We start from the raw sequence: 16,676 nt of genomic DNA, 5'->3' as shown, positions 1-16,676 counted from the left end.
AGGAAACCGTCAGCCAAGCCCCCGGCCGGGCGCTCAAACCAGTCGACTGCCCTGCTGTTCTCCGTGGAGAAAGCCGAATGAAGCATCGACATCTTTGCAAATGCAGCGATTTCGTGCTCACACGTTGCGTGCGGTCACAGACTGATGCTTGTCGATAACCTATCACGTACCTATCTGGGAGAAGCTGCGAAGCGTCACAAATCAGTATGGTCCGTCTTTGTAGGTAGCTGGCTGGCAAGAACACTGCTGTTGGCGCTCGATCCACTGAATACTGGATTGTTGTGCGCATCAATTTGAGCTCGCTTCCATCGTCCAGCGTAGATGTGGCTTCCCGTCAAAGAGCAATGCAGCCGCACTTCCAAGGGGCGCTTCATCCCTTACTCGTCCCTTCCCATCACTACGTCCAGAGCCCGCTTTGCGAGGTGCAGCTGATGCTCGAGCGCGCTCAACTTGACCATCACCGCGATGAGGCTGGGGTCCTGGCTCTCGACGCGGACTTTGTCCTTCACCTTGACGTCCTGACCCTTGTACTGGAACGTGTCGTTCGCCTCGTCGTGTGCAGCGATCCTAGCTCCTCCCAGCGCTGCCACAAGTCCCTTTCTGATGCTAAACCCGGTAAACGACTCGCTCGTTGGCGTCGGCGATACGGGCTCCAGCGTCCGGACGGTGAGCAGGAGCGCCGAGTCGTGGATTGAGAAATGAAGATCCAGTGTGGGCGGCAGTGGTGGACTGAATATCTTTTCATCGGCCGGCTGTTCCCACCACTCCTTCTGCAGGTGGGAGTAGCCCTTCAAGGCATCCTGGGCGGAGATGATGTTGTCATGTAGAAGCTGGAGCTGACCGGAGATGTAGGATGCGTCGTTTGTGTTGCCGGCCCAGCGCGTCACATCCACAACGTCCAGGGCGGTGTTTATGGCGGTACGGGTGGTGGTCAGCTGGCCGAGTACGAGGGTAGGTGCGGTTGGAGCGGCGGAGATGCTGAGATCGTAGCTGTTGGCACCGCGCGGTGGAGGGAGGCTTTGGAGGCGGAGCTTGATGTCCTGCAATACACACGTCAGCTAGCGCTGCTGAGAATGTTCGGAGTTTACGACGCACGCCTTTGACGATGCGCGTCCCCACACGCGTAACGAAGCCTTTGAGACTCTCACTCCTGTGGGTGGAGAGCACAAGGGTAGAACCGTGCTCAGTGGGCGCCAGCAGAGCCGCACACTCTTCTAGGCCGGCTTTGAGTGATTGCAAGGTCTCTTGGAGGGAGGAGAGAAGCCATTCAAGCTCCCGCGCCTGGATTTCTGTCAGCCAGGCTTCAAGTAACGATGCCGCGTCGATAAGTCTACCTGCGAGGCTTGTTCCTCCTTGAGGAGCTGGTCCGGAGCTATTGGCGGCCAGACAGCCGTTGACATGGTTACCTCTATAGTCTGCCACGAAACTGAACCTCACCAAAGGCCGTTTCCGTCTTTGAACCTGAGCAATCGCCGCTCTAATGTTTTGGAGCTCCCGGCTAAATGGCGGGAACTTTTGCGGAGTGAATGAAAATCGCTATGACTCATTTGCTGCGCCTTTAAGGCTGAAAAATAACTACTTGATGAATGAACGTCAGTTGCTATCAACAGATCTCACCTCTAGCAGAGACCTAAACGCCATCTTAGCAGAGAGCTTGGATGATTTTCCTCCGCCGTTCACAAACTTGAACATGTCATCCGATCCTTCCTACCCAGCGCCGGAGCAGAATAATCAGCCGCAGCCATCACCTTCCCCAGAGCCCGAGGAAATTGGTTCACATGAAACAGCCCTGGAGAACCACAGCAATAGTCAGCCTCTTGAGCAGAATGGTTCGCGGGTAATGTCGATCTCATCGGCTTTCAGTGTGGCACTTGCCGTTGCCGGAATCGCTGTGGCGGTATACTACGGTTGGTCGACCTTGAAGCTTCAGCAATGGAGTGCCGCGAACGACTTTCGTGCATCATGCTTAGACGCTCAGGTAAGACTCTCGATCCGTGTGCTAGTCTGCAGGTCATATCAATAACTTTAAACAGGAAACGAATCATGTCACCAGCCCAGAATGTGAACGCGTCCTGGGTTCTCCGCCAGTACCCCCACCATCCTCTTACAACCTAGCTCGGCTTAAGAGGAGTCTATCAGAGCTTCCGCCTGCCATTGGACCTGAGTTCGCGGCTCTCCATCCCTTCATCGCTTTACTCTCGCTAGATTTCGCCTTCTTCTTGGTGTTGTTCTTGCCCACGCATCTCGCGTTGTGGATACTCGATAGGAGATCACCATATGGCCGTCTCTTATACGTCAATCATCGATCTCTCAATTACACAACTGCTGAATGGATGACTATAAGGACGATACTATTGTGCAATATGTCTGGGAACAGCGCTGCGATTGCTGCAAGCGTTATGCCAGGAACTCTAGCTGTAGTTGTCTCGCACATAATGTACAGTAGTCTCATTCCTGGACTCTGCCATGTGGCCTTGTGGCTTGGTGCCGCAGTGCTGCCTTCAGTACTCTTCGCTATACGCAGGCATCGCTGGCGGAGAAGAGCGTGGCGAGAATACACTAGCAGCAGGCCGGAACAACGAGAAGAGGTTCCAAGATGGACTGAACAAGATATCAATACCGGCTTTCTAAGCGGCGAGCAGGGCTATCTGCGAATGCGACTGAGGTTATCACGAGAAACAGGTGGTGGTGGTAGTATTAACCACCTAGAGCATATGTAGCACGCTAAGAGAGTGTCGTTATTAGAGTCTAGATATTATTCACTTTTATTCCAGGGTCTTGCGTAATTTGCGAACCACGATGGTCAACTTCGTGGCCGGTGCCGCGGGCGTGGGCGCTCTCGCAATGTTGGCGCCTGGCTATATCGTGGTTCAAGGCGGACAGTTGGTCATGTCGCGATCAAGCCAGGGTTTCGAGGCACCGTCAGGGCAGCGAATATAGTCGCGCGGAACGTCAGGAACGGGACAGAGGATGTGGGAGCGTTTGCTTATGCTACTGGCTCAAGATTACAGTGAAGCCAGTGGGCCTACTAAAGACCAACACGTCACAGAAGTTTGAGCTCATGTTCATGTCACTCGGACCGCCCCAGCTTACTTCGACTCCTGCCATGACGGAAGCGGTCGGACATGGTCCGCAGGTTTCACTCAACATGAGCTTACCTTCGCCAGCAATCCTGAACATTTTGCAGCATCTATCGCTTCAGATCTCAATCAACACAGATGCGAGACCAGTCGACAATGCGCCGCCGCTTATAGTTCGTTCGCTGAAGATCATTATTCGGGCGAGGACAGGCATATCTTTAAGATACGGCGCAGCAGCTTGGATAGAAACGCATCAACTGCTTGACCTCTCGGGCTTGAGTATTCCTGTCGAAGGTCGTGAACGTACTCAAACGCTGAGCTCCGAGTTATGGAAAGACTCATTCATTCCTGACATACCGCCCTCGTTCAGGACATCCATCCTGCAGCACAAGAATTCACTCTTCCTCAAGGTTGGGTACTCGTGGGGTAACGTTGATGATGTCCACGTGAGAATGCTCTCTTTGAGGCTCTGGACGACACTGACGCTGACTCAGACCATGGAGACTTCGGCTGATGCGGATGTACGTCCGGATGGATATCTTCTGCCAAACTGGGCGCTTGGAGCACGGAGGAGGAGCTCCGTGGGTATACTTGGAGAGCGTAGAAGGAGTTCGGTGGGTATATTTATGTAAGCTCGCGGCACGTGCTGGAAAGACCGTCATATTTGTCATCCACAAGGTAGACCGGACCGAAATTGATGAAGGCAATGTGGCAAGCTTTTGTTTAATAGGTTTTCTGCAGGAGTTGATGTTACAGCGACTCGGAGAACAACAAAACTCGAGATCGGATGAACAGATACTTTCGGATAGAGACCGAGGGCAAGGTCCAAGTCGCTCCTGTATCATTTAGCCCTTCGCGGACGTTGTTGTGGACGTCGTCGTCTCTACGAGCTAAGCGAACTACCTTATGATAATAGTACCTCGCTCTGTTGACTACCCCTTTCTATGTTGCTTCCCGCGATAATTTGCCTTCTTTACGTTTGGTTACTGCCGTGAGTCTTTAATCATGGAGAATCTTTAACTGGTTCCCGTCGCGATGTGCTTTCCAGCAGATTGTCACTTGATCGGAGACGCAGGGCTTCCGCCTCTTGAGCTTATTAAGGTCAAGATGCTCCGTCCGATCGTCGCGTACAGAGACAGCGGTGACATTGTAACGGCCTGCGAGACATCTTGAAGCAAGATCCTTACATGCCGGAGTAAGGTCTTCTTCTTCGAGTTGAGGCAACATGTGACAAAGTCTTCAACCTGAAGCAATCCTTGTTGTTGAAGCGTGTCGGATTGAGGTCTTCGTCTTGGAGAGCACGCGGCCGGAATACACCTTGGTGAACGGGGAGGCTGCTCTGGAAAGTGAGAGCTGCCGGTTTGTGGCGTAGCCGAAGCGATCGAGATATGTACAATGGTATCGGACAAAGCTGATAGCGCTGGCTCTACAGAATTCTTGTCACACGTTTGGACTGGAGAGGCTGTCTGCGTCTGGAGAAGGAAGCAAGGATAGAAGCATGATTTCACAAGTATCACAACAATTCTCTATGAGACTGATGACAATACCATATCGACTGATGCACATTAAGGAGAGACTTGAATCATGTTACATAACTAGAAGACCAAATCACCTTCGGTTCAGCTGTTACATTCGTCCTGTGCTCGTTATCTTCGTAAGGCCCTCCGAGTAAGCGAGAATAAGAGCCTCCGCATGCATGATTTCAGGTTCCTGGCTTTATCGGCGAAGAGCTAAGCTCGGAGATGACACGGTGCGGATAGACGTCGAGCTTGCATGTAATTGTCAGCGTGGTGGTGCAGCCGAGAGCAACCCGACAGATGAGAGCTACGTTGGGTAGCTACCGTGCAAGTCCAGTAGGCATTGTCGCCTCCTGGCCATGAGCTGAACGACCGTAACGCAATCGGGTGACCTGTCCGCGACTGCGAGGATCGTACCCGTGGCTACGGTATGTAACCGAAGGCCTGCGATGAAGCATGGTGTTTGTCCGTACCGCGAAGGTTTATAAGGCAACTCTGAAGCTGTTCTCCGACCGCTATACGAAGAACCTAGACAGTGGCTGGGAGGAGACGCCAAAAGTCCGTGTTCCGATAATCAACTTCAGTCAAGTGAGTCTTCTAATAGGAAACCGCAGCCTACCGAGCTAAGAGAACCTAACATTAGTTCGTCAGGCTCCTACAATCAACCACGTCTTTCTCGAGTGGCTAATGCCCAATACCACCTACAAAACTCCGTATCTTGACGCTCCGGGGACCCTGAACACTGAACCAGCTGCTACTAGCAGCGTTAGCTACCAGTCGGATGTCCCTGCAATGCAAAATGATAGCGATACCGAAGAATTGCATTTCGAGTATACTTTCGCTCAAGAAACGTACGTGATCGGGTATCCTAAACCTACACTCTACATCTCCTGCCCCGATCACGACGATATGGATGTCTATGTTTAACTTCGGAAGGTTGGCAAGACTGGAAAGATTCTGTAGTACCTGAACATTCCTAGGCAGGAGCTAGGCATCCCAGACGACAAAGTCCCTGACGAAGTCCCGCTGAAATATCTAGGACCGACGGGTATGCTCCGAGCTAGTATGTGTGCGCTCGACCAGGGGCTCAGTAAACCATACCGTCCGGTCCAGGCCTATACACGTCAACAGCTTGTTCCTAATGGCGAGACCATCAAGGTCAAGGTTCCACTGTGGCCGGTGGCCTTTGGCTTTCACAAAGGGAGGAATTCGTCATGAAGGTATCCGGTCACTGTATGGCTCTGGTCGATTCCGAGATCTTACGAGGGTCGTTCACCTCAGGCAATAAGGCTAAGCATACCGCGTACGTGAGCGCAAAGCACGGAGGTAATCTTGAGATTCCGATAGTGACTTTATGCCGAGATACGGAGGCGCAGACGATGCTTCTACAGGGTGAACGTGAAGGCGTTGATCGGTAGGGTGGCCAATTGAAAACATAAAACTTGATGTCCACCCTTGAGCGGCTGAGAAAAAATACTTTACTAGAGTTTCGTCTTAGAGAATACCTGCGTGTTCGTTGACATGATCTCGTATGGACATCCTCCAAGAAGGTGAAGATCTTACCATTGGAATCACAGTGCGGTCATAGTGACATCGATTGGATACATACAGCTTGTTTTTCTAAAGTATGAAAGTCAAGAACAGCTGCTAGTAATGCTGGATAATCCAGGGGCGGAACAATACAGCTGCAGCTATTGACTACAGCTTCGCTCTCACTGGCTGCACCTTCTCCGGGTAGATGCAGACATCGACGCCCTTGGTGTCCTTGAGCAACCTCCGTAGTATCTTCCCAGAGGGCGTCTTCGGTATCTGAAGTACAAACACCACATTGCCTCGAAGCCTGCACTGCCCCGTTAGTATCCAGATCGAAGACCGGCTCATGCACACATACCACTTGTAATGCGCCGTCCTGCCCTCGACCCACTTCCTCACCTCACCACCCAGCCGTTTCAATTCAGGCGAGGCCTCTGTCTCCCCCAGCACATGCTGCGTAAGCAGCGTCGTATCAGTCGGGACGACATAGGCGCGCGGCAGCTCCGTCGCCTGCGCGGCGTCGAAGACAGAAATGACGCCGGCGTCGGCAACGAGGGGGGACGCGCAGAGCACGGCTTCCAGCTCCGACGGCGAGACCTGGAATCCCTTGACCTTGATGACCTCTTTGAGGCGGTCGGTGATCCAAAGGAAGCCGCTATCGTCGATCTTGCCGACGTCGCCCGTCCGCAGCCAGCCATCCTGCGTGAACGCCTCGGCCGTCGCGGCGCCGTTGTTGAGATAGCCGCTCATGACGCTGGGCGAGCGGACCAGGATCTCGCCCTCCCGGCCCCGCTTCAGCACAGCGCCGGCCCCGTCGGAGTCGGACGGCACGATCTTGATCTCGACGCCGTAGAGCGGCACGCCGGTGCTGCCGAGCTGCGGCTGGAGCTCCTCCCACGTGTCGCCCACCTGGTGGCACAGTGACGGCGCTTCGGACATGCCGTACCCCAGCTTGACCGGAAAGCCGAGCCTCTTGTGCACCGTCTCGATGACCTCGCTGCCCAGCGGCGCGCCCCCGCTGACCCCGCCCCTCACGCTGCTCACATCGAAATCATCCAGCATCGGGCTCTTCGCAAGCAGCACCGCAACGGGCGGCGCCATGTGCAGAAACGTGACTCTGTGTCTCTGCACATAGCCCAGCAGCGTGCGCGGCTCGAACTTGGGCATGACGAGCGCCGTCCCGCCGCAGCACGCGGCCAGCAGCAGCACGTTTGTGAGGCCGAAGACGTGGAAGAAGGGCACGAAGGCGAGCCAGCGCTCGTCGCCATCAAAGCCTGTGCTGATATGCCACAGCGCGGCAAGCGAGGTTGTTAGGGCTGCGTGCGATAGCTGCACGCCTTTGGATTTGCCGGATGTGCCGGAGGACCAAATGATGACGGCGGTGCGGGCGAGGCATTCGGAGGGAGTGAAGGGGATGGGGGATTTGAGGGGCGGGGAGGAGAGAAGGGCTTTCCAGTCTCGGGCTCCTGGAGGAGGGGGACCTGGCGTGTGCGAAGCTGTGCCGTAGGGGTCGCTTGTGGGGTCGACGGTGAAGATGCGGTCATCACGAAGAAGGGTCTGCCTTACAACATTATCTGACAGTTCCTCGATGGCCCTCCGGAGAGTTTTCCAGCCGTCGAGAGTGGTCACGATGGCCTGCGGCTTCGCGTTCTGCAAGATCCAGGCCAGCTCGCTTGCGGTGAGCGCCGGGTTTGCCATGGTTGCTGTCAGACCTGCTGCAAAGACGCCATACAGTAGAGGAGGGAATGGCAGCGAATTTGGCAGGTGGATAAGAACTACCGGTGAGACTACAGGCGGAGGGTTTGCTGAGCTGGATGACGACAGAGATAGTGCTGTGCTTGGTTGCAGCCCAAGCGCGTGCAAGCCTGCCGCGACTCGAAGAGCATCTTGCTGGGCCTGCTGCCAGCTGAGCTGTGCACCTACAGTTCATGGCAATGAGCGATCCGATCGTGCCACGGTGGCTCAGAAACGATACGAACCTGTGACAGGATCTACGAATATCGGCTTATGAGGTGGTATCCTTGGAATGTGATGGGCTTTACTCCGGGGCGTAGGAGCGTGCTCGATGACTTGGCTACCCGACTGAAATGGATTGGAAAAGATCCAGTCGCAAACATTCGATGAAGGGATACGGCCCGGAGGACTACCAGCAATCGCAAGGTCGGTCATGTAGAGTATTGATGAGCACGATATATGCTAGTAACGATATAAGATTACAAGCAGGGCAGGCTTGGATGAACGGAGGACGCCTTTTGAGCCTTTTGTTACAGCGAGCCTGTGAAGAGGACGGAGGGTCCTTGACGGAAAACTGAAAAGAAAGAAAACGATGCCTATCTCTGTTGGAGTTCTGGAATTCTAGACACAAGTTGGATGCTCCGTGGTTTCCCCCGGGTTGTGGTTTGCACGGGACGCGGGGAACAGCAGTCGAGACGGAGCTCCGAACAATCAAAAGCCGGTTCCAGCATCCGATGGCTACCGCTGCAACCTTGGGGTCCCTGGGTATTGTATGAAGACTGATTAGTTCAAGCCTTTGTTGTAGCCACTGGGAACTATTGGGGGAAGGACTCCGTCGTGCAGAAGCCACCTGCAGAGTAGCCACCGGCTGCTGGAAGGGCGTGTAGCGACCATGCCGACCTAACTTCCGCACCGAGGCACGCTGGCTGCTTGTTCATTTCCCGGAACGTCCCAACCCTCCAGCATGTTGCCAAGGGCGTTGAGCATGCAGGTGCTTGAGGGATGCTCCGGCTTCGGGGTAGGATTATGTTTGGGAAGGCCACAGAGCATCTCAGCCTGAACAACAGGCCGTTCGACTTTGCTCGAGCACCTCCTGCACGACACAATGACCGAACGCGTGAAACAGCTCGTAAGTATCTCTCAGACCCCCGTGTTCTCAACAGCAAGTATACACTAAGTCAAGCTCGCAGCTTGGCCATCTCTCGAACCGCGCCAGCGCCGTCGACCGCCTCAGCACCAAGAACCCCGACGATGTAGTCGTAACCATGGCCTTTCGCACGCCGCTGTGCAAAGCGCGCAAAGGCGGCTTCAAAGCCATGGGCTCCGACGAGCTGCTGCTGGCCACCTTTAAGGCCGCGCGGGCGCGCATGGGCTTGCTCGACCCGGCCGTCATCCAGGACATCACCGTCGGCACCGTTCTCACGCCCGAGGCCCCGTATGCTGCTCGGGCTGCCGCGCTCACGGCGGGATTCCCGGAGACTGCCGCTGTCCAGGTCATCAATAGATTCTGCTCGAGCGGGTTGATGGCTATTAGTACCGTGGCGAATGCGATCCGCAATCAGGAGATTGACTGCGGGTTGGCGGTTGGGTATGAGAATATGAGCGCCAAGTACGTTTTTCATACCGCAGACGTTTGCCTTGGTGACTCTGGTGACTGAACACGCATCACAGTCCCGACAAAGGGACTCAGGGCTTTTCCGAGGAGATCATGGCATGCCCAGCTGCTGCCGACTGCAAGATGGTGCGATTTATCCTACCCCGCTCCTGGAGTGAAATATGGCAAGCGCCTGACAGAGCACAGCCCATGGGTTGGACATCCGAGAACGTAGCCAAAGAGTTCAACATCACCCGCGAAGCCATGGACCTCTACGCCGCGCGCTCGCATACGCGCGCCGAGCGGGCCCGCGCAACCGGCCTCTTTAAAGAGGAGATGTAAGCCTTCCCTTTTCTCTCTCCCCTGCACCCGCACACACCCTGACGGCGTGCCTCGCGCAGCGAGCCTATTGAAGCCTGGACACGCCCTGCCGACCCAGACTCATCCTCCCCCCGCACAAAAGTCACCGTCTCCGAAGACGACGGCATCCGCACAAACACAACCCCCGCCGGCCTCGCCAAGATCCGCTCCGCCTTCCCGCAGTGGCCGCCGGCGCAGACGACGGGCGGCAACGCGTCGCAGATCACCGACGGCGGCGCGGCGGTGCTGCTAATGACGCGACGGAAGGCGGAGGAGCTCGGGCTCGTGGTGCTAGCCAAGCACGTGGCGACGAGTGTGACCGGGCTGGCGCCTAGGATCATGGGGATCGGGCCTGCACTGGCGATTCCGAGGTTGATGGAGAGGACGGGGCTGGGGATTGGGGAGGTAGATCTGTTCGAGATGTAAGCGGTAATCTGGATCCGGATTGACTGAGCGCGTCATAAGGACGAGGCGGGGTGACGCTGACGATTCGAGGAACAGCAACGAGGCGTTCGCGTCGATGTACGTCTACTGCATCGAGAAGCTCGGGTTGGACCCGGAGAAGGTTAATGTGAATGGTGGTGCTATCGCTCTCGGTCGTACGTCTCCTCTTCCCTTGGCTGTCATAACCCTACTTGACGTTCTCTTACCTAACTCGTGTCCTTTCTCTGCTGGCGAGAAGATCCGCTTGGATGTACCGGCACTAGGCAAGTCGCTACCGGCATCGCAGAGGCCCGGAGGAGGGGAAGCAAGACCCTCGTTACCTCGATGTAAGCTCCGTGCCTGTTCTCACTCCGTTTCTGCGGGGATCAGATTCAGTTGACATTTTGTTGCAGGTGCATAGGGCTCGGCATGGGAGCGGCTGCGCTGTGGATAGTGGAGTAGGATTTTCAGGGTGGTGAAGTGCATACGTTGTGACGAGCCAGAAGGGTAGGTCGCAGGGCGCTGCTTGCCTCTTATCATAGCGACTGAGTCTGGGTTATGTTTTAGTCAGTCTGGTACAGTCGACGCGTCATAAAATATAGCCCTTGGACATTTGGCGCCGTCATTGATAGGTTGGGTGACATGCCCGCCGCATCGTTAGGATTACGAGCCAGGCCCAGTCGACAAAGTCAAGCGCCTCCACGTTCTCACGTTTGTGGTGAGCGACGTTTATATTAAACGCTTCAGAGCCTTGGTGATTCTAGTGACCGAATCTACTAAGGCTTTCATTACGAGTTCGCCGTGTGCGTGCAGATGCTCAGGCAGGAGAAGGCGCGGCACGCGGAGACGAAGGCGGCGCTGGCGGCGGCGCTGCAAACTCGGGACCGGTATGTGCGGTAATGCGGTCGGCTGGCCGACCAGCTGGCGCGGAGGTGTTGAGGAAGCGGAAGCTGGACACAGCCACGAGAGTGAGATGGTAGCCATGGTGAGAGAGGAGAATTCAGCTAGGTCGGGCGACGGTGGGCGAGGAGAGCTACTGCTTATTTCGTCTTTCTCTTCTGGCGGGTCTTTTGGGGCATTTTCGCGTTGCGTCACGGTGGAGATCCGCGGATCCCAGAAGCACGGAGGACAATTGTGCTACGATGGATTTCGGCAGGACTGGAGTTTGCTATGCGCAAGGCGTGCGGAGCAACACGCTGAGAGAGCAGAATGCATCTACGAGCAGAATGCATCTACGAGCAGAGTGCATCTACGAGCAGCAGACGACGTTGCAGATCGAAGGGTCTCCATACCAAGATTGCGCCAAGCCGCAGCTACACATCTCCACAGAGCCTCAGGTCCGGAGTCCGGAGCGCCAGCACGCCAGCCTTGCAGGGTGCATACAGCAGCTCTGAGGTAACACATCCCAAGTAATACGACACAAATGCACGACACCATGCAGGAGGCTGCAAATTGCCTAGGGCTAACTATTCAATTGCTCCCACGTCCTTAACGACTTTACGCGGGTAACTAATCGCCTACAGAGTCGTAGCTCCAATAGCCTCCCTTACCCGAAAACAGCTTCGCGCTAAGGTGCTCGCATTGCGATATTGTAAGTGATCTAACACGGTTCTCGTTGTACTCTTTACTTATAGAACTTTCATTCCTCTTACCTCTTAACTAACTAATAGTTCTATTCCAATTTCGTTCTAGCCCGCTTGCGACCTAATGAAAGCTCGCCGATGCAACTGAACCGAATCCTACTTACGTTCCCGACACGCATGTCGTGGTCCTCCTACAATTATAACAGAGGGGCAGCAGCGATCGCTATTGTCTCTTTCGGCATCCAAGTCTGCAACGGCCTGCTCACCAACTACGATGGGTGGAAAGCGTACGACGCCGACATTCACAGCGCGCACGACGCCGTCGCTCGACGACGGCATTTCCCTGGTTCAACAAGGAACATCCGAGATCCAGTTCAGCTTCAATGGCCAACGCCTGTCGATGACCGGTACATACGCCTACGCTGCTGGCATCAATATCGAGAGCGTCGTCGTGCTCGGACAGAAATCTGCGCCTACGAGTGTCAATTATAATGGCCAGAGCTTGCAGGTCCAATATGATGGTAACGCGCAGACGGCGACTATCAACTGCAGTATCCCATTGACTGGTGATGCGACCGTGACTTTTGGCGGAGTTGCTGAGTATCCTGGCACCGTGTCTAGGCAGGGTCCGGCTGGAAAATTGTCAGCGTTTGTGCTTAACGATTTTGCTATGAGCTATCTCTTCATGTAAACGCCAGTCTAGGGCTGAGTGTGCGTAGCAAGCGGTTCTCTGAGATGTCCATTATTTTGAAGATGTAGTAGTGATCTATGCAATCCCCTTGCAACTCAGCATGGGTACTATCTGCACCTGCAGGACCCATCAATCCATTTGTTCGCACCTTTCCGATAGACCTTCTGAAGTACATACTACTCATGTCTTCTGTCAACCAAGTCGAGGACGACTTCTGACTCAACACGCGCTACGCAGTCTAAAGCCCTACTGCCTGTGTCACTGAGCTCCCACTGCTCATTCGTGAAAGCTTGTACACGGGCGACAGTGATAATTGCCCTATCGTACCTCAAGGCTGTTCCCGCCAAGCACTTGTCAGATCTTCTGGTGCACCCCTGACCACCACATCACCAAGTCGTCGACTGGCCTTTCGTCAATCGAGTCATCTGTCATCAGACCATTTTCTACAGCATACTGAGCAATTCGATCCAATGACAGGCCATCGAACCATGGTCTGCAACCATTCACGGAAGAAAGATGACTGATCGCCTCTTCTGTCGAGCCCATCGTTCCACTGACACCGACACAACAGAAGAATATACCACAATACTCATCACGAATCTTCCCTCCTCCAGCTCCGAACTTCTCCACATCTGCGTCGATACGCACTGCAAATTTCGCCCTCGTTGTGGGAGCGGCCAGTTGCACGTCTGTAATATCTTGATACATACCCTCGCATTTCAGCTCGATGATCGTGCATATGCCGTGGGGAGACGTGACGACCAGATCCGCAGCTTCGAGTGGAGCATTGAAGACGTGTTGCTCCCGTTCAACAGTGTAGCCATGTCCTTCGAGACACAGAGCCAACTCGACTTGGAACCAGCCTTCCCAGCCACCCTTCATGTAGAAGGCTGAATGGATTTCGCGGCGTTTCCTTTGGAGTAGTGCAAAGATGATAGCGGGGATGGATGAATCGATTATGCCATAGGGAGTATCGGTCTGTTCGTTCTGAATCTTTTGAATCCACATCGGCAGGGCGGCTTTGAGGACATCTTCACGGATCGTGATAGGCGGGAAGGGTTGAAACGTATCAGTAGGTCCGATTTGATCCATTGTGTTGCACTGCTGTGTCGTGAAGAGCGTCCGTCTCTGATTTTCGGTCAAATGGCTCTTTGTTCAGCCTACCAGGCAACATACCATAAGTCTTGAGGCGGCCCGAGATAATCCCGTTCCGCTACCTATTTTTGTATGAGAACTCGAGCTGTTCCCTATATTTCACAACATTACAAGTTTATATTTAGAAATGAAGCTATTCGGCGTGCATATTTATTAGATTTAGTACTACGTAGTAAGCCCGTCTGCATCTGATACTGCGTGAATTCTATCCTCTATCTGCAATACAAGCTTGTTAATCTCTTCCTGCATGATTTTATACTATTCAAGCTGAATTGCCTCTATTAATTCCTCCTTACTACAGCAGCAATGAAGCCTAACGCGTTGTTTTAGTACACTATACAGCCTTAATAATAGAGAGATTAGAGGAGTAAGAGTAATTCTTATAGTAGCAGATATTATACTTCTACTTGAACTCCGCAACTTGATTCCTTGTAGATCGATTACTATAAGCTGAATTGCTATCTTCTTTAAGAATAAACAGCCCTACTAGCTAGCTGTCTTTAGGTCTCCTTTTACTCTTATAATAGAGACTATAGCGTGTAGCTTTAGCGTTATTAAGCGCTAGTAGATAGACTTTCTCAAGAATATCTATATATATTTCTATTATCGAATTACTAGCGCTCTCTTCATTCTAGTAGAGGTAAAGATCTATCTTGAAGTTCTAGCTAATAGTAGTCTAGTAGTAAAGTATTATAGAGTTAGTTTAACTCTTATACTAGATACAATCTAGTTTATAGCGCTTATTGTATATTCTAGTAATCTAATAATAGTTCTCTTAGTCTACCGCGAAGTGTATTTCATCTAAGAAGTAGACTAAATACTACTTTATTCTCTAGCTAATATAATTTATTATAAACTCTTAATAGTTAGCTACTATCTTATACTTTAAATAGTAATTCTAGTATACTTTATAGTAGATATAGCTATAATTATAAAGCTACTAGTAGAGAGTTTTCTAATAGACTAGTAGGTAGAGCTTAATAATAATCTTATTAAATTAAAGAGTGTAGTAGTTAAAGTAATCTATAATTTAGTTAACTATATACTATATCTCTTTATTAGATAATATTCTTCTTTTACCTAAGTAATTAATATTACCTATTTAATATAATATCTTATCTTTTAATTATCTCTATACTATTACTCTCTTAATATCTATTCTCTTATATTCTATTATTATTGTTGCAATTAGGGATAGAGAGTAAAGTAAGCGAATTGCAGGTATAATATATAGTAAAATTTTAGAATAAAGTAAAGTAAATTACGCTTTAAAGTTAGAACTTAAATATTTCTTATAATTATAGTATAGTATTAGTATAAAGTAAATAGAGTTAGTATAGGTTTATTATATAGTACTAAGAGTGGAATAGAAAAACCTAAAATAGACTTAATAGTATTAAAGTAAGGCTACTCTAGTAAATTCCTTAGAGATATACTTTTATTTAAACTAGAATACTATATTACTAGATTAACTCTAAGACTATATAGATTTTAAGCTATTATATATTATACACTACTCTCTCTATATAAGTACTTCTTTATCTTTTATCTATCTAGAATTATATACCTTATACTCTTATAGAGTAGTTCTCTTTAGCTAGTATTTATATTATACTGTACCTATGAGTTCGAGAATCGGGTGCCGATTTCCATACAAAATCACCCCTGCACGGAACTTGCCGTTTCAGAATGGGACCCCATTCTAAAAGACGCTGAAATCTAAAAAGGCGACCACACGTGATAAAATCACGTGCTACTAAAAAAGCTAGATTTATAGAGCTTTTAATTTTAAGCGGTAACATATATAATGGAATTTCCTAAGTAGGCCTCCCTAAGGTTTTAGGGGGGTTTAAAAGTGAGGAGTAGAGAGTTTAGGGGGATTATTAAGGTAAATAGGATAGATATCGAAAAAGTAAGCGGCGTTAAGCGGAGAAAGCGGCCTAAAGACATAGAGTCATATATAATAGATTTCAGATAGGAGAAAGTCAAGTCAAAAAAGGAAGCCAGGCGCCGGTGTACTGTGTAACCCTAGGGTTCGCGTAAGCGTGCACGGGCCGCCCTAACATTACTAGTAAGTGAGATGAGGCCTATCTCACTTACTAGGGTTAGGGTCTGCCTCAGGAAAATCACAACCTAAAGCCTCATCTCATTTTTTAACATTTAGGCCTCATCTCACTTTTAACGCAACGTCGCATCCACTTTAGATTCAGTTATCTTTCGCTTTATACTAATCTACATTAACGCACCCACTTTTAATAGCCGCGCGATAAGTATAAGGTTGTGAAAGTTACAGTAATAAAGTTGGGGTACGGAGGTTCGGGCGTAATGCGAAGACGGTAGGTACCGCACTATAGCGCTTAGACTACGTAAGCCCTTTATTATAGTAGAAAGCACACTATTAGGCGGTTATCGCTTTTTAAAGCGTAATACTACCTCGTTTATCCGCACTAAGTAATGCTAAATAAGTATAATAGAGTGATGAGACAGGGTCGGGTTAATAGGCATAGGGGCATCTTGGGGAAGCCTTTAATAGAGGACCCTTAACACTACCCTAGTAACTCTTAACTATCTAATATATAATTTATACCGCTACTATCTTCCGGTAGATACTCTAGTAGACGAGATAGCTGCGAACTAGGCACCTTCTATAGCTCCTCCTTGTCAACTACCTCCAGGACCAGCCGATCCGGTGGAGCCTAGCGCCTAGCTAAAGCATCTACCACCGTCCTTGTAATCTACGCGCTAAACACTATAGCGCGATTATTATGCGCCTTAATTAGATCTAACTAGACCTTAAACCGACCTATAGGCATCCGTTTAAGCGAAGAGTAGGATACCTTAGAGCTTAGAATCAGCGTGAAGATGCCCACTCTATACCTCGTACGGACCTCCCACTAGCGGCAGCCCCTCTCTAAGCGCTTATTAAAATTCGTCTATAGCTTATTAGAGGATGAATAGCTACCTAAATCAGAGGCCTTAGCATCTAAGTAGAGCGCCTAAAAGAGA

At 51.2% G+C, this 16,676-nt stretch overlaps 6 protein-coding genes across 6 annotated transcripts; 3 read left to right on the top strand and 3 right to left on the bottom strand.

Moving 5' to 3' along the window:
- Positions 1-377: 377 nt before the first annotated feature.
- W97_06763 (uncharacterized protein) lies at positions 378-1,400 on the bottom strand (the record flags this gene model as incomplete). The annotated part of the gene is made up of 3 exons (XM_007784747.1): positions 378-1,040; positions 1,096-1,281; positions 1,335-1,400. 3 exons carry the CDS (start codon positions 1,398-1,400, stop codon positions 378-380), a joined length of 915 nt encoding a protein of 304 aa, XP_007782937.1.
- Positions 1,401-5,053: 3,653 nt separating this feature from the next.
- Positions 5,054-5,815, top strand: W97_06762 (uncharacterized protein; the record flags this gene model as incomplete). The annotated part of the gene is made up of 3 exons (XM_007784746.1): positions 5,054-5,185; positions 5,249-5,448; positions 5,578-5,815. The coding sequence occupies 3 exons, from the start codon at positions 5,054-5,056 to the stop codon at positions 5,813-5,815; spliced, it is 570 nt and encodes a 189-aa protein (XP_007782936.1).
- A 480-nt stretch (positions 5,816-6,295) lies between these two features.
- W97_06761 (uncharacterized protein) lies at positions 6,296-7,828 on the bottom strand (the record flags this gene model as incomplete). The annotated part of the gene is made up of 2 exons (XM_007784745.1): positions 6,296-6,437; positions 6,489-7,828. The coding sequence occupies 2 exons, from the start codon at positions 7,826-7,828 to the stop codon at positions 6,296-6,298; spliced, it is 1,482 nt and encodes a 493-aa protein (XP_007782935.1).
- Positions 7,829-8,969: 1,141 nt separating this feature from the next.
- W97_06760 (uncharacterized protein) lies at positions 8,970-10,703 on the top strand (the record flags this gene model as incomplete). Its single annotated transcript, XM_007784744.1, has 8 exons — positions 8,970-8,993; positions 9,055-9,473; positions 9,536-9,605; positions 9,666-9,796; positions 9,860-10,240; positions 10,320-10,417; positions 10,501-10,588; positions 10,655-10,703. 8 exons carry the CDS (start codon positions 8,970-8,972, stop codon positions 10,701-10,703), a joined length of 1,260 nt encoding a protein of 419 aa, XP_007782934.1.
- A 1,395-nt stretch (positions 10,704-12,098) lies between these two features.
- On the top strand, positions 12,099-12,515 carry W97_06759 (uncharacterized protein; the record flags this gene model as incomplete). Its single annotated transcript, XM_007784743.1, has 1 exon — positions 12,099-12,515. One exon carries the CDS (start codon positions 12,099-12,101, stop codon positions 12,513-12,515), a length of 417 nt encoding a protein of 138 aa, XP_007782933.1.
- A 354-nt stretch (positions 12,516-12,869) lies between these two features.
- W97_06758 (uncharacterized protein) lies at positions 12,870-13,607 on the bottom strand (the record flags this gene model as incomplete). The annotated part of the gene is made up of 1 exon (XM_007784742.1): positions 12,870-13,607. The coding sequence occupies one exon, from the start codon at positions 13,605-13,607 to the stop codon at positions 12,870-12,872; it is 738 nt and encodes a 245-aa protein (XP_007782932.1).
- Positions 13,608-16,676: the final 3,069 nt, after the last annotated feature.

The sequence above is a fragment of the Coniosporium apollinis genome, assembly GCF_000281105.1.
Source record: "Coniosporium apollinis CBS 100218 chromosome Unknown supercont1.36, whole genome shotgun sequence".
Lineage (NCBI taxonomy): Eukaryota > Fungi > Ascomycota > Dothideomycetes > Coniosporium > Coniosporium apollinis.
Note: the sequence above shows the minus strand (reverse complement) of the source record. Positions and strands in the feature narration are given on the sequence as shown.